Genomic DNA, 21,205 nt, shown 5'->3' with positions numbered 1-21,205 from the left:
GTAGCCGGAGCAAAAGTCTTTGCAGTCTTGGTGACATTTTTTGTTAGATCCTTTGTCTGCAGTCCAACAAGAGGTTTGTGGTCTGTTTCCACTGTTACAGAGCGTCCAAAAGTGTAATAGTGGAACCGCTCGCATGCGAACACCACAGCTAGAAGTTCTTTCTCTATTTGAGCATGACGTTGTTGGGGAGGTGTAAGGGCTGCAGAAGCATATGCGATTGGTCTGCCTTCCTGCAAGAGAACCGATCCCAGGCCATATGAGCTGGCATCTGTTGAAATTGTGATCGGCTTGGATGGGTCAAAATAATGCAACACAGGCGCTGTTGTGAGCTTCTGTTTGATGAGCTTGAAAGTCTCTGTGCGCTGGCTTGTCCAGAGCCACGCTACATCTGCCTTGGGAAGCTCACGCAGAGGACTGGTAGTTGCCGAAAAATTAGGGATGAACTTCGTGAGATATGTCACCATTCCCAAGAATCTTTGCAGTTCTGACTTGTTTGATGGAAGTGACATGGCTTCAATTGATCTGACCTTGTCACAGTCTGGGGATAGCCCATCTGAGGAGAGCTGGTGACCCAGATATTTTATGGCTGAAAGTCCTAACTTCAGTTTTGATTTGTTAAGCTTCAGGTTGTTTTGTCTAGCTATGGTCAGAACAGTTCTGAGATGGGCTTTGTGTTCTTCTGGAGTCCTTGAGGCAACCAGTATGTCATCAAAATATGGCTTCACAATGGCATGCCCTTCAAATACCTTGTCCATGGCCTGCTGGAACAGCTCAGGGGCTGTCGCAAGCCCAAATGGTACTCGAAGAAAACGGTAACGGCCCCATGGTGTTGCGAATGTGCAAAGCCGTGAACTTGGTTGATCCAAAGTCAGTTGCCAGAAAGCACTCTTCGCATCAAGGACAGAGAAGACTATTGAGCCATTCAGGCTTGCAAAAAGCTCTTCTGGTACTGGTATGCGGTAGTGTTGCCTTTTTATTGCTGCATTGAGGTTCCGTGGATCCAGGCACAAACGAACAGTTCCGTCTTTTTTGGTTATCACCACTATGGGATGGACCCATTCACTATGTTCTGACTCTCGCATGATTACGCCATTCCTCTCCATGCGCTTCAGCTCTGCTTTGACCTTATCCTCGAGTGCACTAGGTACTCTACGAGGAGCACAAACTATCGGCACTGCACCTCCACGCAGCTGGATGCTATAACGTCCCGGAAGCTGGCCGATTCCTTCAAATATGTCAGGGAAATCATTCAGTACTTTCTGAAACTGTTCTTGCAACACTGTGTCAGTGGACCTTGTCGTTGCTTGAAGGGTCTTCACACGGGAAAGCAAGTGCAGAGTTGTGCATGCAGCGGCCCCTAGTATCGGCTTGAGGGGCTTCTTCACCAGAAGAAATCTCAGACGGCACTCCCTGTTGTTTACCGCACAAGACAGTTCACATTCACTGTCTATTGGAAGCTGGTGGCCACTGTACGTAGTCACTTTAGCTGTGGTTGGTTTGGTTGCTGGTCTGCACGGCCACTGCTTGAACATATGTTCTGGAATTATGTTGACGTCCGACCGGTGTCTAACTTGAATGTCACCTCGTGTCCATTAACACTGACACTTTCACTCCAGTCTGTTGCGTCGACATTGACACTGCACGTAGTCAAACGGTCCAAGTATAATTCCTCCTGCGAGTCTTGTTGTGGATGTTCATGAAGCAGTCCGACTCGCGGTCGATGCGCTGCTGTCTGCCGACGTGGCTGCTTGCACAGGTGCCCAAAATGTTCAAGTTTGTCGCAGTTGTAACAGTTTTTGCCAAAAGCTGGGCACTGATGTGGGGGGTGCGAGGTTCCGCAGCGAGAACATTTACGATTAGACCTTTTGGACGAGCGATGAGGCTGCTGAAGTTTGTTGATACCTAGCGGACGACCAGTTGTCTTCGTGGGTTTCCGATTATACGTGTAAACGGCATTCACTTCTGGCTGCTGATCACTGGTTACGATCTATTGCACATGTTTTTTTGATATTTCCGCTGCCTTGCACGCTGAGACGATTTTTTCCAGAGTGAGGTCGCGCTCCCGAAAGAGCCGTTCGCGGAGAGCTCCATCGTGCATTCCAACCACCACGCGGTCGCCGATGAGTCTGTCGCACTTGTCACCTAAGTCGCATTTCTGCGCCTGTCGTCGAAGGTCAGTAACAAAATCGTCAATTGACTGACCTGGCTTTTGTACCATCGAGTTGAACACCGCCGCTGCTTGTATGACGTTCTTGTACGGGCGATATAGCTCGTCAAACTTGTCAAGTATGTATTTCACTGGGTCTGCGTCTTCGTTTCCGGCGGCAGGGTCTGGAGGGAACGTCTGTGCGACGCAACGAGCATGCGGGCCAAGTACATGAAGCAACAATGCCTTCCGCGCTGATTTAGGCTTAGTGTTGTACTCACAAGCCAGTTCATATATGGTGAATGCTTCCAGCCATTCTTCCCATGCGGTCTGAGGAGTGTCACCAGGTTCGAAGTGAGCTGGGGGCTGGATGAAAACGTTGGCCATTTTGTTGATTTCAGGCGTTGCGGGGACGATCTGCTTACACTTCTGACACCATGTTATGTTGTTTGGGTTTGTTGCGTAGTGTTTCAAAGATGTGACAGCACGAAGCCGCGAGTGACAGACTCCATTTCTTGAGAACAACAACTCTGGCGGCCACAACTGGCCTAGCCTTTATTAAAAAATGTCGGAATTGTAGGGGGCGCCAGGAGATACATAACAGTCCACATCTTGTATGATGCCAGGGTCAGGTCAGAGTATAAAGTCTATTTCATTTCTAGTCTTGCCATTCGGGCTCCTCCACATCCACTTTCGGCAGTCCCGCTTGCGAAAGAAGGTAATCATTATCCGCATATTATTCTGTTCTGCAAACTGCACTAATAACTCTCCCCTGATATTCCTAGAGCCTATGCCATATTCCCCCACTGACTTGTCTCCAGCCTGCCTCTTGCGTACCCTGGCATTGAAGTCGCCCATCAGTATAGTGTATATTGTTTTGACTTTACCCATCGCCGATTCCATGTCTTCATAAAAGCTTTCGACTTCCTCCTGGTCATCATGACTGGATGTGGGGTGTAGACCTGTACGACCTTCAATTTGTACCTGTTATTAAGTTTAACAACAAGACCTGCCACCCTCTCGTTATTGCTATAGAATTCCTGTATGTTACCAGCTATATTCTTATTAATCAGGAATCCGACTCCTAGTTCTCATCTCTCAGCTAAGCCCTGATAGCACAGGACGTGCCCGCTATTTAGCACTGTATATGCTTCTTTTGGCCTCCTAACTTCACTGAGCCCTATTATATCCCATTTACTGCCCTCTAATTCCTCCAATAGCACTGCTAGACTCTCCTCACTAGATAACGTTCTAGCGTTAAACGTTGCCAGATTCAGATTCCAATGGCGGCCTGTCCGGGCTGACCAATCTGAATAAATAAATGTTGTACAAAACCTCTTGCTTGTAGGCTGGGGCAAAGCATAATCTGCACCCCAGTGTTTCGTCGCCTTCAACGAGTTTCTTCGTGATTGCCGGCACACCAATACCCGAGCGCCTTGCTCAGGCTGACCAACCCTGAATAAGTAAATGTACGCAGTTTACGTATTTTACACGGACGTAATAGAGCACGTGCGCAGGATGCACAGCCGGGTGCAGCGCACAGGAGAGTCTAAGTGAAGAAGGGGTGGCCGGCACTTGATCGGCATAGTGGTCATAGTCGAGCTTAGTCTCAAACTCGCATGTCTGTGGGTCGCTTTTCTGCCTACCTTGGATTTCGGTGTGTGTAATGGGCCTTAAGTCTTCATACACCTGCTGCAGGACATAATTATCTGCTCACAACACGAAACTGCTGATCAGACACCAATAAACTTTGACATGCCGATGAGCAGGACGGTCGAGAAAAGAGACCCACACAGTGTGCTTATCAAAACAGGTGTGTGCTTCAACGTGATGCTTGCGATAACGGCAGACAGCTGGAAGTGGTTCGTTACAGCGCAATACAAGACAAGGACACAAGAAGTTATCAAAATGACGACACGGCGCGGTGAAGCCATGCATTTGTGAAGCCATGCAGACGTGCAGTAGTTGTGCGGGTGGCTCCAGCCTTCCGTTGGACATTCAAGGAGGTTGTGCAAAATTCTCAAGTCCGAGTGGCGGCGACAGGTTAGAACTCTTAAGGACTAACTTCGAATTGCATGTGCAAATCCTCTGGAGAGTTCCCCACCTTCACGCCAACATGGGCAGTGGTGCAACATTGCTGATTCTGCCAGTGAATTCCTCTGGTGCGCTGTTGACCTACGCTCCTGGTGAAAAAAAAAAGGACAACAGGTTCAGGGCCATGTGCTTAACCTGAGCGCGATGGCTATACCAGAAGAACATAAACGCGTTTTGAGTCTCGGCCCGAAGTACGGCATCAAACCTCACCTGAACCCCTTTAAGAAGGTGGCCACAGCAAGGTCGGTCTCGAGGTGTGTTTCGGAGTGTGTAGGTGCCATTGCTAGGACGGGAGGAGGGAGGGGTGGCAAGGACGTGCTTAGGCCCTTTTGTAACTTTCTGTGTGAAAAGAATTTACATGTGGTAGTAGCACACAAAGAAGGGCAGTTAGTTGTCATGGATTCTGATGTGTATTCACAACACAGCGCCGTGTTGTCGTTTTTATACCTTCTTGTGTCCTTGTCTTGTATTGCGCTGTAACAAACCATTATGAATCCCAACCAACTGGCCCAACTTGCCATTTTGATGCAGCTGGAAGTGGCTGTGAGGACAAACTGGGGCGTGATTGGAGATCGCTATTCGGAGATTGCTGTTCGAAGCGTGCATTCAGTTTCGCCACATGCGATTGGCCTAGGCTTTACCGACTTCGTGCAGCTGACACGTTGGTTCTTTATTCTATGGTGGAAATATGATCTGGATGAAGCGGCCAGCGACCTGAACGGCAGGTCTGGTGGTTCCGATGTGGGGTGAAGTTACGGTTTGCAAATAGTATACATGTATATTTACTGCAAAAATTATGTATGTTCTAAATCATTACTGTCTTAATTTTCAATTTTTGCTGTTTCAAAAATGTCTCCATGAAATTTACCCCGCACAATAAACGCACCCCCAATGTTGCTTTGGTATATTGGGAAATAAGTGCATTCGTTACATATATATATTTATACGTTAATTCCTTTCCTAAAGTGAAGCTTCATGTGCCGTTCCCCAGGTTTGGCACATCTGTGTGGTCAGTCACCTTGGAGGCTGAGCTGTTCCCAGAGACTGTGTAAGAAAACTGGGATGAGCCAAGAAACAGTGCAATCCTTGGCCACGTGGCTAGCGGGAGGGGGGGTTCTCCGTGTCTTATCAGTTTTCCGACTAGATGTGCAATAGCAATACTGCAAAACATGTTGCAGAAGGTGAACAGTGTTACAGCATTTAATTAAGTTTCCCCAAAGCTTTGCTTCATGTAGATCCAAACATGTGCCTTGGAAGTGCAAATGATTTCTTTTGCAGGTCTGTCGGGTACCTGTGTCTCCCAGGCCACTACACAGAGAACTTCCCGCTCGCACTGAAACGGCTACTGACGGGAAAATTTCAGTGAGGACACTGTCGCTCTCATTTTCAACATTTCTAAAAATTTTTATCATAGTTGCTTCGAATAAATTGTCTCATTGCTTTGTTGCACCTTGCAATCCTCCAGATAAAGTGCATAATCTTGGCCGGTAAGCTGATTTTTTCTGTTTTTTTTTTTTTTTTTTTTTCAGTGTAAGTATGCATGCATGCATCAGTGCTGCTGCTGAGGGTGGCCTTGCTTGTTTCAGAACGCTCAGTCTTGTACTGTAAATGCTGAGGAACTGCACATGTGCACCAGTGCACGTGGGTGTCCAAGTGCGAGAAATTGCACATTGCTGTCGGACAAAACCTCGTTTAGTTGGAACACAAAAGCATGCTGCTTCGTTTAATTCAATGCCCCATCGCACATGAAAAGCACAAAAATTAGCAGATGGCGTTACTGCTTCCCAAGGCTTCAAGCTCTTTTATTTTTTTTAGTGGACGACACTCCTTTCACTTGCGGAGCAATCTGTTCCTGCTTGTTTCGGTTTAAGTCGTTCTTCAAGAGCAAGAAAGAAAAAGACATCACAAAGAACTTCAAGCAGTAAACACGCGAAAAAATTGAATTCTTTCAATTTGTCGTTTGTAAATTCAACCTTTTGGATATTCGATCAAATCTTATGTTCCCTCAAGGTTTGAGTGAACGAGCTGTCATTTCCTGGTGCGTTATTTGTAGGCAACGCTCATCCACATTGAAAGGGCTAATGCAAGAGCATTGATTGGGTGCGTCTGCTCCAGTGTCTGAGGCTGTGATTCCTTCACAGATGGATGTGGCGGCAGCGGCTGCGCGTGACCCTCAAAGGGGAGCACGCATTTGACCCACCAGTTGAGCTCCATGACCAGCAGCTGCAGTACCCAGAGTACCGCTTCCTCGACTGCTGGCAGGAGCAGCACCGCAAGCCCACCACCGACGATGGCGGCCTGCAGCACTCCTCGGCGGGCGACGTCGTGCATGTGCTCCCCGTACGATCCCTCAACGAGGTGTTTGTTGGCGAATCGCTCTCGTCACGGTGAGTCAGGGAGTACAGTAAAACCTGGATACAGAAAACTTGGATTTGTCAAAATTATTGTCTATATTGAATGGCTGTAAAATGCCCTTCAAAATCCCATGCGTGAGTATAGCTATGTACACTTGAGGCTGGACACGGGTCTTAAAAACTGAAAATCGTGAAAAAAATAGATTTTTGGGAACTACTTGTTTTGGCATCTGTAATGCCTAATCTACACTGTATCGATTCACCATAAAGCGCACCCCAAGTGTCTGAAAAAGAATTAGTTTGTCAGTGCAGACGGCGAGAAACGACTTAAAAATCGCGCAGAAACACCTCAGTTCATGGAGCTACTTCTTGTTTTTCCCACCACTGAGCGCCGTCATCTCGGTATCATTCGAAAGCTCAAAGTTCAGCCTTTCAGTTCCCCACATCCTCACCGACAATGACCACATAGACAAAGTACAAACGTAAAACAATGCGGGGCTGGTCTGACGAAGCTCGTGATGCATGCGGCCCTTCTATTGGCTTAGCGCGTCAGCGCGCTGAGAGGTGCCTTCTGATTGGCTGTTGCTATGGCAACTAAGCCTAGCAGACGAGCTCATCTGCTAGGCCTGGCAGTGGATCACTTCGACAACCGCTGATACGCCGTTTCTTTGTTGATTGTTATTGCGAACGTAGGCGGCAAATCGACCTGCCTGAAAAAAAAAAAAGTTTGAAACTAAACATGCGTCCACGAAAAGCAAAGCGCAAGCCCTCTCTACTTCCTACGGCAAGAAAGAGGAGACAGTTATCCCAAGGTTCAGACGAGCCAACAAGGTCGCGCTGGAGATAAGTCACTGCATCGTCCAATTTCATACTGCATCGGCAATAATGAAGCAGCGAAGCTTGCCATTTGCCTCCTCCTCGCGCCCTGCGCGGCCTCTCATTGGTTGCCTCCTCCCTCTGCATCCTCCTCCTTCGCCGTCGTTTCTCTCCTTCTTTGGGGGAGAGCACCTTCCTAGCACCACCACCTATGGGGCAGAAACCTGGAGGCTTACGAAAAGGGTTCTACTTAAATTGAGGATGACGCAACAAGCTATGGAAAGAATGATAGGTGTAACGTTAAGGGGATAGGAAGAGAGCAGATTGGGTGGGGAACAAACCCGAGTTAATGACATCTTAGTTGAAATCAAGAAAAAGAAATTGGCATGTGCAGGGCATGTAATGAAGAAGGAAGATAACCAATGGTCATTAAGGGTGACGGACTGGATTCCAAGAGAGAAGGGAAGCTTAGCAGAGGGCGGCAGAAAGTTAGGTGGGCAAATGAGATTAAGAAGTTTGCAGGGACAACATGGCCACAATTAGCACATGATCGGGGTAGTTAAAGAAGTATGCCCTGCAGTGGGCATAGCCAAGCCGATGATGACCTTCCTAGATCTGCCCATCTTATCGGTGGATCGGACATTGATGCCGCCAGCGTACGCCGCGTCTCTCAACTAGGAGTTGTCGACAGCTAGGCGCAGCCAATCCCCCACTGCGTGCCTCCTCACCCAAACACCCAGCTCCCAGCTGTTGCCTCTTTCTGTCTGCCTAGTCTTTCCTCCTCTCCATTTCCCTTCGCATAGCTGTGACGAGTTTTGAACGGTCACTGGGCACTGCTGAAACTCAGCTCCACTGTTAAAATGCGGAACAAACACTGTGAAGTGAGGGAGGTTTACCATGGTTTCGTGGCATTCTGTGATTTCGTGACTTCCAAGATTCATATGGGGAAAGAGAAGTAAACTTTTGTGCATTTGACATGGTCTTGGAAAAAGAAATTGGTAAATTCCCACTTTTTACCATCTCACTACTGTCCTAGACGTGCTAGACGTGGATAAGCTTCAGACTGGCATATTTTATATTTCAAGTTATCTATTTATTGAACTATTTTGCAATCTCCTTCAAGTTCTATATGTCTGGGATTGACTGTATTGAGGTTTACATTACTCACAGGCTCGCAGAGGACCATTGAGTTGGGGGAAAGGGAGAGGGGACATACAGTAAATAACAAGAAATGACAGGAGAGGTGCAGGAACAATCAGTGAAGAACAAGTTCGACAGTGCAAAGAAAAAAAATAAGACTTACTGATGCAGAGAAATAGACAGAATGGAATGAGCACTGTTAGGTTGGCGAAACCTTTAACTCTTTCTCTACCATGGGGAAAATGGGTGTTTCTTATAGGTTATGCGAGATTTTCATTCTTTTCTGAAGGAACTACATCACTCAATATTTTATGTAATACATAAACAAAAAGCAGAATGAATGCACTTTTTACGCATAAAAGCTTTATTAACGAGATATATGTCAGAAAAATTATATAAATTGCCAGTATCAAGATTGTGGGATAAAATTGAACAAAGTTTGTAAAGACACGCTCATATCTAGTAAAAGATATGTAACAGAAATAGATATACAAGATGAATTGGCGTTTAATAGAGGGACTATCTTCAAAACAATCAAAATTTTTCATTGAAAAGATATTCCATTACAAAAATCTCAGTGCAAGCACTACAGCTGGGCGTGCCGGGCTGCGGCCGCCGATGTTCTGGGCTGGTTTGCGTCGTCGTTGCTCTCAAAAGTCGAGCAAAAAGGCAGCATCCTCAGACTCGCTTCTGCTTGATCCGTTGATAAAATGAGCCGCAGACACAGTGGAACTGTGAGAGCTGTGATCTTTCGAAGCGCGCGCGCCGCTCTCAGAGGTGGCCATTTTTGCTGTCTACTTTGACGATCGTAAAACTTAGGAGTGCGTTCAAACATTCCTGCCTAGAAAACAGGCAGGAATTTTGCTTAGAACTATGCTAAGCAGAATTTTGCTTTTGTTTTCCAAGCAGTTTGCTTAGAGACCAAACTGCTTAGAAAACAAAAAAGAAAAAAGAAATAGTTCACCTTCTTCATGTCCAGTAGCACAGTGTCCGTGAGCGGCATGGAAGGTCTCGAAAGCGGCATTTCAAACCATTGATAGCGGGCTGACGAGGACCAATGGGTGCAGTAGGGAAAGAGTTAATAAGTACAGTAAAACCTCATTAAACCGTACCCACTTAAACAGTAGTTTCGTTTTAAAAGTAGTAAAGTCAAATCCCCGACTCAGTGACCATTGAACATAATGTGTTTTGTGTCCGCGTAAACTGTACCAGCTTATTGTGTACGTATCGGTTAACACATAGGGTTTCTACTTTTTCTACTATCACATTTAAGGGGGACCCTTGCATTGGCGGTAAACGAAGCAAGGACAGAATAACAGTTTTGCTGGCTGCCAACATGACTGGCACGGAGCGGTTACCGCTATTGATAATCAGCAAAGCAGAAAAGCCGAGATACTTCAAAAGCATAAAGAAACTTCCCGTAGACTATTGCTCGAATCAAAAGGCATGGATGACCTCAGCAATATTTCAGGCCTGGCTACGCGAACTGGACCGCTGCGTTTGTGCAAAATCGCAAAAAGCGCTAATTGTTCTAGATAACTGTAGTGCGCACAATAATGTTTTGGGGCTGACAAACATACAGCTGCTTTTTTTTTGCTGCCTAACACAACGGCCTCCCTGCAGCCTCTTGACAGCCAAGCAAAGAAAAATTATGATGTAACTCTGCTCAGTGCAGTGCACATGGTGGCGCATGTGTGGAGCAACACACCGCCCGCAGTAATTGCAAACTGCTTCCGACACAGCGGTTTTGTCTGTGACGGTGATTCTTTGGAAGCTGGGGACGCGGATGTTAACCAAAACGCCGAGGAAGATGACAGTCGCTTTCACAGACTTCTGCCTCCGGACGTCCCACTGGACGAATACATTCACATCGATAGTGACGTTGCTGTTGCCTGTCGCCTCAACAACAACGAAATACTGGATGTACTAGGTGACGAAGAGGCCGACTATGATAGTGAAAGTGCGCCCGCCATGGATGCGTGTGAAGTGCCGCGCCGCACTGCTAAAGAGGCCGATGACGACCTTAAAGTTTTGGAGGACATCTTTGTCGTTTCTCCGGACAGTCTGCACGGACTGCACCACCTACAAGAACTCCGAAAAATTGTGCTTTCCACACAAATTTCTCGCGCGCCACAAGCAACAATAACCAGTATGTTGATGTATGTTGATGTATGTTGTATGTTGATGTATGTATGTAAAGGTATGTTGATGTTTCAGGCATTTCTTGAGTTATTATTGTCGAAGCCTCATTAATTCAACATACAGGTAATTCAGACATGTTCTCCGGTCCCATGAAATCCAAATTAACAGGGTTTTACTGCAACACTTTTGTCGCTCGAAGTGAATAAATACTGCATGTTTTTTTTCCTTTCATCGCACTCTCTCTGAGTTCCATTTTTGACAGGTAAGTGGGCATTCTCATGCTATTTCGGTTAAGCAATACAGTCGAACCCGGCTATATCGAACTCGCAAAAAAACGCCTATCAGTTCGATATAGAGCATAATTCGATATAAGCCTGCTAAATAATTGGATGTCATAAAAGCACATACCATTTATAAAATCACTTTATTGATTAAACTAGCTTAGTTACGCACGAAATAGTCCTGCATTTTCTTCTGCTTTGGCAATGTCGCTGCCTGCGACACGCACTTTTCCACATTAAGGAGTCGGAGCAGCTGAGGTCGCAACTTTCCGCATTCGCGCAGAAGCACTGGACTAGTGCAAGCACACCAATCACTTCGGAGGATGTGGGCCAAGGACTGTCGTTGCTTTCCTCATTGTGCCCACTTTCACTTGTGCTCGGTACGATGTTGGCAATGTAGTCTTCGTTTTCGGGCTTTCCCGTGGTCGCGACATCAAACATTTCATACAGTAGAACCTAATTGATACGGTCCGTTTATGTATAGTTTTCTGGCACCGACATTTGCGATCGTGAACACAACAAATGACCCACTAGAGGTAGGATTTTTTTCACCAATTCACATGTTCCCGGAAAACACAATCCTTGACACAACCGTTCAGTGCATTATCAAAGTGCAATCTTATGTTGCGTTGCAGAAGTCGCATATAAAGATGTATTTACAATATATACAAGAGAGACAATGATGCATAAACAAGATGGCTGTCGAGACAATTCCACCTCTACACATCAAATCATCTTCTTTTGACTGACGTAGCTCTTGGTTGCACTATAGCATATATATATACAGTCAAACCTGACTATATCGAACCCTTTTACATCGAATTATTCTATATATCGAACAATTTCTGAACACGGTATAGTTACGAGTATATATATAGCAAACATTATGCTTACATCAAACAAAAATAGTAGCGACTCCCGATATATCGAATGTCGGTTGGCAGAAAGTGCCCCCGGAAGTTGGCTTTTCCTCACGGTGACGGAAAAACCCGGCGGCGCGGCTCCAACCAACCGCTCTCCTTAACGTGACCATGCTGCCTCGGACGAGCCAACGACACCCCCCTGCTAAAGATGATCCTGGCCTGCCTGCAGCGCTTGCTCAGACAGCCAATCAGAGGCTCTTGTGCCCTCATTGTGCAAGACGCCGAAAGATGCCGAAAGTGCGAGTTGTCTTGCTGCTTTTCTGGTTCATTGTGTGTGTGCTATGTGGGCCTTCTGCCACAGTGTTGCCGTGATGAAGCGGCAGAATTCGCCTTTCGTCGTAAAGCTCGAAATCATAAATCGGGTCGAATGCGGTGAGAAGTCAGATATCCCCTCAGTGTACAAGATTCCGAGGAGCACTCTCGTCATGATCATGAAGAATAAGGGGGAGATTAGGGCTAAAGCGGCCAAACTTGCGACCTGCTGCCCGTGGCGCCCAACGCACGCACGGCTGTGTACGAGTGGTTCATCCGAAATTGCTTCAGCCGTGCTGACTTCCGCATGCTCAGTGATGACTGTAAATTCTTATGAATGCGACGAAGCCGTTGCCGGTGTTGCTGAAGTTTGGAGCGAGCTGTCAGAATTTCTGGAAGCTGTTGACGAATCAATGGTGGACAAGTTTGCGAGCGCAAATGATGGTGTCGCGATCATGGGAGAGCCCGAAAACGAAGACTACATTGCCGACATCGTACCGAGCACAAGTGAAAGTGGGCACAATGAGGAAAGCAACGACAATCCTTGTCCCACATCCTCCGAAGTGATTGATGTGCTTGCACTAGTCCGGTGCTTCTACATGAATGCGGAAAGTTGCGGTCTCAGCTGCTCCAACTCCTTAGACAATGTGGAAAAATGCTTGCATTGCAGGCAGCGAAATTTTCCTAGCAGAAGAAAATATAGGACTATTTCGCGCAAAGCTAAGCTAGTTTCATTAATAAGGTAATTTTATAAATGGTGTGTGCTTTTATGACATCCAATTATTTAGCAGGCTTATATCGAATTATGCTCTATATCGAACTGATAGGCATTTTTTTGCGAATTCGATATAGCCGGGTTCGACTGTAGCCTGTAAATATCATAAAAGATATTTATTCAGGTTCGTAGCGACAGCCAGTTCTAGGATGCACCGAGCACAGTCCCCTATCTCGAGCCTCTGCTGCACACTTGATGCTGCCAATGCTGCTGACTGTGCTCACGTTTGTTATCTTCCTTACAATGGCCCCACGGAAATAAAGGGGCCATCCTAGCGACTTAGTTTTCTGGAAGGACGGCAGAATGGTGATATGGCTTGAGGCGCTGAACGTGCACGACTTCGCGGTTACGTCGCATGTCGGATGGTGGTGCTAGCGGCTCAACCAGGTAATTAATGGGTGATGTTCTCTCGAGAATGCGATATGGCCCGTCGTACTTCGGAAGGAGTTTTGAAGCGAGTGTGCAGTGTGGCACTAACAACCAGACGAGGGCACCCGGGAGAAAAGTGGGAGTCGGGTTCTGGGCTTCGTGAACGGCTTTTTGACGGTTCTAGACGTCCGAGGTGAATCGGTGGGCCAGCTGGTGTCATTCTTCGGCGTGTTTGGTGGCTTCCAAGATCGACAGGCGTTTGGGTGGGTCCGGCCTGTAGGGCAGAATGGTGTTGATTGTGTGTGAAGGATGACGGCCGTAAAGAAGGTAAAAGGGTGAGAATCGGTAGTAGCCCGAGACGCAGTGTTGTAGACTTAGGTGATAAATGGAAGAACTAGGTCCCAATTAGAATGATCAGGTGAGACATACATGGCAAGCATGTCACCAAGAGTTCGATTAAAGCGTTCTGTGGTACTGTTAGTCGTGGGTAATAAGCAGTGCATTTACAATGAACAATAGCGCATTCAGCAAGCAGTTGTTTGGTGACTTCAGATAAGAAGGCGCAGCCTCTGTCGCTTAAAAGTTCACGTAGACCTCCATGGCAAAGGAGAAAACGGCAAAGTATAAAATTGGTGACCTGCTGCGCTTTAGCATTTTGTAGAGCAGCAGTCTCCGCATAACGTGTTAAGTGGTCTACCACAAAGATTATCCACCTGTTGCCAGTAGGAGTCAATGGAAGTGGCCCGTAGAGATCTATGCCCACACATTCAAAGGGTCGGGGTGGGCATCGTAAAGGCTGGAGTTCACCGGCGGAGTTGTGCAGTGGCGCTTTGCGGCGTTGGCACTCATGACAAGAGCGGACGAAGTTTCAAATTGTACATTCCCCGCCAGTAGTAGCGGTGTCAAAGTCTTTCGTAGGTCTTGAAGACTCCCGCGTGACGACACTGAGGGTCGACGTAGAACGAGGAGCAGAGCTCTGATCGCAAGATTCTCGGAATGACAAGTAACCAGGTGGGCGTCCCTTGGGGCATAGTTGCGTCTATACAGTAGCTGGTCTCGAATCGCAAAATGAGGAACTTGGCGGCGAAGCATATGTGACGCTGGAACCGTATCCGAGAGAAGGTCGAGCAGAGATGCAGTCCAGGGATCATCACGCTGTGCAGCAGCGATATTGTCAAAGTCCAGAGAGGACAATGTGCACGTGCAGGAGGAGTCGTGACTGTCCTTGTGGGGGGAAGTGGCGATCAGGATAACACGCCAGCGTCGGAGTGCTTTCGCCCGGAATGGTAAACCACGCAGATGTCGTATTCTTGAATTCGCAGTGCCCAGCGGGCAAGGCGGCCCGCTGTCCAGAGCATGATCGATGCGTGGTAATGGGTAGACGTCCTTCAGCGTGATCTTGTTCAACCGTCGAAAATCAACACAGAAATGGATGGAACTGTCTTTCTTTGTGACAAGAACCACGGGGAGGCCCATGGGCTCTGTGAAGGTTGAATGATGCCTCGACGGAGCATGTCATCGACCTGGTCTGCAATGACGTGACGTTCCGTAGCGGACACGTGATATGGTGTTTGTCGCAGCGGTGAGTGAGAGCCAGTGTCGATGGAATGCTGGACTGTCGGTGCATAGTCAAGAGATCTTTGCGCAACGTCGAAAGAACGGCGGAAGTGCTGAAGGATTGCGAGAAGTTGAGATCGCTGCGAATGCGTCAGATCTTCGGCAATGAATGGGCTGAACACACCAGTCCATGTTGAATTGGGTACAGAGAGGGCACTCAGTTCAGACGGCAGTAGAAGGCACTTTGTTGAGGACGGAGACAATCCGTGTTGAATCAACTCACTCGACGTAACCAAGGCAATCGCGGCAGAGCAGTGATAGCGGCGATGAAAGATGGTTGTAAATGGACATCGTGCTGACACCAGCGGCAAGGTCAAGTGCTGCAAAGGGCAAAGGAAGCGCTTTTCGGGTAACAAAGTGATGACAGGGCATGAAGAACACCGTCCCATCGAGTATAGTACTATAGAAGACTGGTACGAATGCTGAAGAGCACGGGGGAATACAGGTGTCTTCTTTCACGACAATTTTAGTAGCAGGACGAGCATCAATTGGTGTGAGGTCACCAAGTTGGAAAAGTTCATTCTCAGCCCAAGCGCAATTGATGATGGCATTGTGGCATGAGAGAAAATCCCATCCTAGAATAATGGCGTGGGAGCACGAAAGAACTATGAACTCAATCGTCTACAAAACGTCCTGTATGGTCATACGGGTAGTACAAGCAGTGGTAGGGTGAATGAGTTGAGCACTCGCCGTTCGAAGCGGCAATCCAGACAGAGACGTCGTGGCTTTACGAAGCGAGCGGCAAAACCTGGCATCCATAACTGAAATAGTGGCACCGATATCGAGGATGGCAACTGTAGCGTCATTTTTGATTAACACATCCATGACATTGGCAGGTAAAGGCGGAGGACTTCGGCATGTTGACACTTGCGCAGTTCTTGCCTCGGGAACTGCGTCGTCTATTTCCCTCTTTGTTAGAGACGGGTCGTCGACGCATGGGGGGAAAAGCGATCGGCGATGTGGGGTGGGTGACTGGAGGCGTTTGAAGCGAGGACGGCGATCAGTCTGGGAGCGAACTGGTGATAGGTCGAAGGGTCCGTAAGGCGCATTTGGATCAGGCGGCACGTAGGGCGCTCGTCGCTCGTCATCGAACACATGCGATCAGCGGCAGCAGAACTTTGTGACATGACCGGGATACCTACATGCAAAGCACCTAGGGCGATTTTCCGGCATACGCCATGGGTTAGCGATGGCAGTGGTGGCTCAGGGGATGGGACGGGGAGGGGAGTGCACAGGCTGCTGGACACCCTGCAAGGGGCCATTGCAGCAACCGTAGCATAAGTGTAGCCACGGCATCCTGCTGGTGAACAGCCGGCAGCGCTTCCATGACCTTTTCATGGATCACATTACGGAGATGAGACAGCAAAGTGCTGGCAGACTTCTGAGTGACGGACACCAGAGATAGCTGTCGTACGACTTCTTCGCGGACGAAATCAAAGATTTTGGTTATCAGGGAGGCTTGTTCGGTGTTGGTGGTCAGGCTGCAGAGTGACGCAGCATTTGGTGTGGGATGTCGCCTTGTCAGAGCTCGCTGCTTGCGTAATTCATCATTGCTCTTGCACAAGCTGATAATGTCGCCAACAGTGGATGGGTCCTTGGCCAGAAGCATCTGGAATGCGTCATCATCAATTCCCTTCATGACGTGCTTGATCTTTTCCGCTTTCGTCATGGCTGCGTTCACACGCCTGCACAAATCCAGAACGTTTTCTATATAGCTGGTGAATGTCTCACCCATGTCCTGTGTCATCATCATCATCATCATCATCAGCCTGGTTACGCCCACTGCAGGGCAAAGGCCTCTCCCATACTTCTCCAACAACCCCGGTCATGTACTAATTGTGGCCATGCCGTCCCTGCAAACTTCTTAATCTCATCCGCCCACCTAACTTTCTGCCGCCCCCTGCTACGCTTCCCTTCCCTTGGGATCCAGTCCGTAACCCTTAATGACTATCGGTTATCTTCCCTCCTCATTACATGTCCTGCCCATGCCCATTTCTTTTTCTTGATTTCAACTAAGATGTCATTAACTCGCGTTTGTTCCCTCACCCAATCTGCTCTTTTCTTATCCCTTAACGTTACACCTATCATTCTTCTTTCCATAGCTCGTTGTGTCGTCCTCAATTTGAGTAGAACCCTTCTAGTTAGCCTCCAGGTTTCTGCCCTGTAGGTGAGTACTGGTAAGACACAGCTATTATATACTTTTCTCTTGAGGGATAATGGCAACCTGCTGTTCATGATTTGGGAATGCCTGCCAAACGCACCCCAGCCCATTCTTATTCTTCTGATTATTTCCGTCTCATGATCCGGATCCGCCGTCACTACCTGCCCTAAGTAGATGTATTCCCTTACGACTTCCAGTGCCTCGCTGCCTATTGTAAATTGCTGTTCTCTCCCGAGACTGCTAAGCATTACTTTAGTTTTCTGCAGATTAATTTTTAGACCCACTCTTCTGCTTTGCCTCTCCAGGTCAGTGAGCATGCATTGCAATTGGTCCCCTGAGTTACTAAGCAAGGCAATATCATCAGCGAATCGCAAGTTACTAAGGTATTCTCCATTAACGTTTATCCCCAATTCTTCCCAATCCAGGTCTCTGAATACCTCCTGTAAACACGCTGTGAATAGCATTGGAGATACCGTATCTCCCGAGCAGCATTTGCGTGTACGCAAATGCTGCTCGGCTCAGAGTTTCCTGACGGCGGGTCAGTCAAATACTTCTGTAATCGACGTCTTGATTGCTGACCACGTTTGGATATCCCTCTCATGATTTCTGAACCAGAGACTGGCCACAGCCGCTAGGTAGAATGATACGTAAGCCAGCTTGTCCGAGTCATTCCATTTGTTGTGAACGCTCACCCGTTCATAGGACAACAGCCACTCTTCAACGTAGTTGTCGTCGGTTCCTCTGAAAATGGGAGGCTCCCGCTGGCGAACGGTGCCAGCGCAAGGGATGGGTGGCAATGGAAGTCTGCTGGTCGGCGTCCGGCATGGCAGAGGGTAGCGTCCGAGAACGGAGTTCCAGGATGCTAGAGTGGAATGTTACCCTGCACGGCTCCACCACTTATAAAGGATATTTATTGAGGTTTGTAACGACAGCCGGTTCTAGGATGCATCGAGCACAGTCTCCTAGCTCGAGCCACTGCTGCGCGCTTGATGATACCGATGCTGCTGACTCTGCGCTCACGCTATCTTCCTTACAATATATATATATATAGCCTGTAAAGGCGCTATCTTGGAACTAACTATAAGGGAGGTGAACTCGCACCAAAGTGAGGCTTCAGCTAGGAGACATGCACAATGTCTGACGGGACACGCAAGTCCAGTGGAGCTATCTCATAGTTCACATCGCCAAGCTGATGCAATATCGTGTAAGGCACTGTGTAGTGCGGCAACGTGGCGCCCATACGCCACGATGACAATGGAGACGGGAGGAAATCGAACGTCGTGATGCTGGCCCTCGTACTGGGTCATCTGCGCGGCCTGAGGCTCAGTGAGCCGGGAGCCGGCAATCTGGCATGCCGTGTAAACCCGGGCGAAGACGTCTTTCAGTGGGAGTGCTCATCGAGGAATGAAGCAGTGTGTCAAGGGGCATAGAATGGTGGCGTCCGAACAGAAGGTAAAAGGCTGAAAAGCCAATGGTCGTGACGGGACGAATTATAGGCGAAGGTCATGAAGGGTAAGGTGCCGTCCCAACTACTGTGGTCATCAGAAATGTGTGTAGACAGCATTTCTGTCAACGTGCGATTGAGCTGTTCCATCATTCCATTTGTCTGTGGGTGGTAGGCAGTGGAAAGCTTGTGCCTGGCAGAACAGGAGCGAAGTAAGCCCTCAACTACTTGGTACGAGAAGGTGCGTTCGCGATCACTGAGGAGCTGCCGGGGTGCGCCGTGTTGGAAGATGATGTTATGTAAAAGGAAATCTGCCACTGCCACCTCAGTTACACAGTTTTACGCTGCGACAACGACCCACTTATTGCCAGATCTCGACGTTGGCAAAGGGATGAGAAGATCGAGACCTATGCGAAAGAATGGCTCTGAGGGCACATCGATGGGATGAGGGCATCCAGTGGGCAGCACAGCAGGTTTTTTGCGGTGCCGTACGCCGTCGCAAGTACCGTATTTACCCGCGTATAACCCGCCCCTGCGTATAACCCGCACCCCTAACTTTGAACTCGGCGGAAAAAAAAAAAAAAAAACTCGCGTATAACCCGCACGTCTACCTGAAAAAAAAAAATGAGCGCTAGAAAGATGAAACTCACACTCAGTGATCATTTCGTTTTCAGAACATTTATTCAAACGACCGCCACCACGTCACTGGTTATCCGATTCTTAATCGTCGCCGCTCTCACTACTGCCATCCGAGGCTTCATCGCCACTCTCAAAGACGTAGTCGTCCTCGGAACCATCCAGACTATTACTGATCGCACATTTTTTAAAGCTTTTGCGCACCAAATCGGCCGGTATCGCTTTCCACGCATCCACGATCCACTGGCACAGCAATGGAATGTCAGGCCTTCGCACGCGTCCCGTCGGTGTGAGGGCGTAAATGCCGTCGGCCATCCACTGGGCATACAGCCGCTTCACGTGTGCCTTGAACGGCTTGTTCAGGCACACGTCGAGTGGCTGTAGCATGGACGTCATGCCGCCAGGTATTATGACGAGGTCGGTGCTGGTCTCGGCAAGGCGAGCCTTCACCGCATCAGTGCAGTGGCCTCTGAAGGAATCTAGTACGAGCATCGACCGGCGTGCCAGCAAGGCACCTGGTCTTCGCTCCCAGATTACTCGAAGCCAGTCACCGACTAGGCCACTGTTCATCCACGAATTTTCTTCCGCACGCACAACGATTCCTGGGGGCAGTGGAATGCTAGGTAGCGTCTTGCGTTTGAAAATCACATACGGGCGCAGTTTCGTGCCGTCAGCCAAAGCGCATAGCATGACTGTGCAGCGCAGCTTGGCATTTCCGCCGGTCAGCACGCTGACTGATTTGGAGCCCTTTTTTTCCATGGTCGTGTCCATCGGCATCTCAAAGTACACAGGTGTTTGATCAGCATTTCCCACCTGAGACAGCAAATAGCTGTGCTCCTTCCGAAGTGCGATCACATATCGTTGAAAGTTCAACAACTTTTCCTCGTAGGCTTCAGGAAGCCGCTGGCACATGGTTGTTCGCCGCCGCATAGAAAATCCATGTCTTCGCATGAAGCGCTGAAGCCATCCACGGCTTGCACGAAACTCACGTGGAATGTTCAATTCCCGGGCCAACTTCAGGGCTTCCATTTGCGCCATCTCAGTCGAAACAGCGTGGCCACGACTTCTCTGCTCCTCAATGAACTTCGCAAGCTGCGTCTCGAGGTGGGGGTACGCGCCAGTCTTCGGACCCCGAAACGCTCGCCTGTTCCGGTTCGTTGCTTCGAGACTCTCTTTTTTCTTCCTCCAGTCGCGAATGCACGACTCGTCGACGTCATGCTGTCTTGCAGCAGCTCTGTTGCCGATTTCTTCGGCAGCGGCTATAATCTTTAGCTTCTCTTTCGCTGTGAAACACTGCCGTCGAGTCGCACTCATGATGCCAAAACAAAGCAGGCAAACAGTGCAAACTGGGGTAAGTACACTAAACAGCGCCTAACGCGAGGCTCAACAATGCTGGCCTTTCGTTGGCCCTTCATCGGCTTGACAAGCGTCGATGACGATGGGGATGGCGGACTACACGGGGAGACCGCCGCACATTGCGGTGAAGCCGACCCCCCCCCCCCCCCCTCCCAAGGAAAAAATTCGCAGATAACCCGCACCCCCACTTTTTAAACGCGTTTTTTCACATTTTGGTGCGGGTTATACGCGAATAAATACGGTACATGAAACAGAGTTGGCCTGCAGTAGGGGCGTCATGCAACTGCTCAAGAACTAATGTCCACAGACGGCGTGGTACAATGGGCTAAATTTCTGGTCCTGCAGGACGTAAGCTGCGACAGTAGAGAATGTCGTCGCAGAGCAGGCACATGCGCAGCGTAGGCTCCGAATGTCCGGAATTGAGACAATTGATGAGAATACGTAAGCAGCGATCACGACATTGTTCAATGCCAATTTCGTGCAGACCAGAAATGGCCAGGATATAAAAGTTGGTGTCACGCACATCATATTCACGGCGGTCGACAGGATGATGGCAGAGGCAGTCGGCGTCCTTGTGCAAACGGCCTGACCTGTATAAAACAGCAAATGAATATTCTTGGAGCCATAGTGTCCATCTACCCAATTGTCCAGTGGGGCCTTTAAGTGAGAAGAGCCAGCACAAGACGTGATGATCGGTAG

At 48.5% G+C, this 21,205-nt stretch overlaps 1 protein-coding gene across 2 annotated transcripts in view; it reads left to right on the top strand.

Annotated features, from left to right (window-relative positions):
- Nadk2 (NAD kinase 2, mitochondrial) overlaps window positions 1–21,205 on the top strand; it is a 95,586-nt gene that overhangs the window by 24,728 nt on the left and 49,653 nt on the right. For both annotated transcript variants that reach the window (XM_075673350.1, XM_075673348.1), the window contains exons 4-5: window positions 5,519–5,602; window positions 6,382–6,627. In XM_075673350.1, coding sequence (XP_075529465.1) covers window positions 5,519–5,602; window positions 6,382–6,627 — 330 coding nt within the window. The remainder of the gene's footprint in view (window positions 1–5,518; window positions 5,603–6,381; window positions 6,628–21,205) is intronic.

This window comes from Dermacentor variabilis, chromosome 10 (genome assembly GCF_050947875.1).
Source record: "Dermacentor variabilis isolate Ectoservices chromosome 10, ASM5094787v1, whole genome shotgun sequence".
In the NCBI taxonomy this organism is placed as follows: domain Eukaryota; kingdom Metazoa; phylum Arthropoda; class Arachnida; order Ixodida; family Ixodidae; genus Dermacentor; species Dermacentor variabilis.
This window is presented reverse-complemented; position numbering and strand designations above follow the sequence as displayed.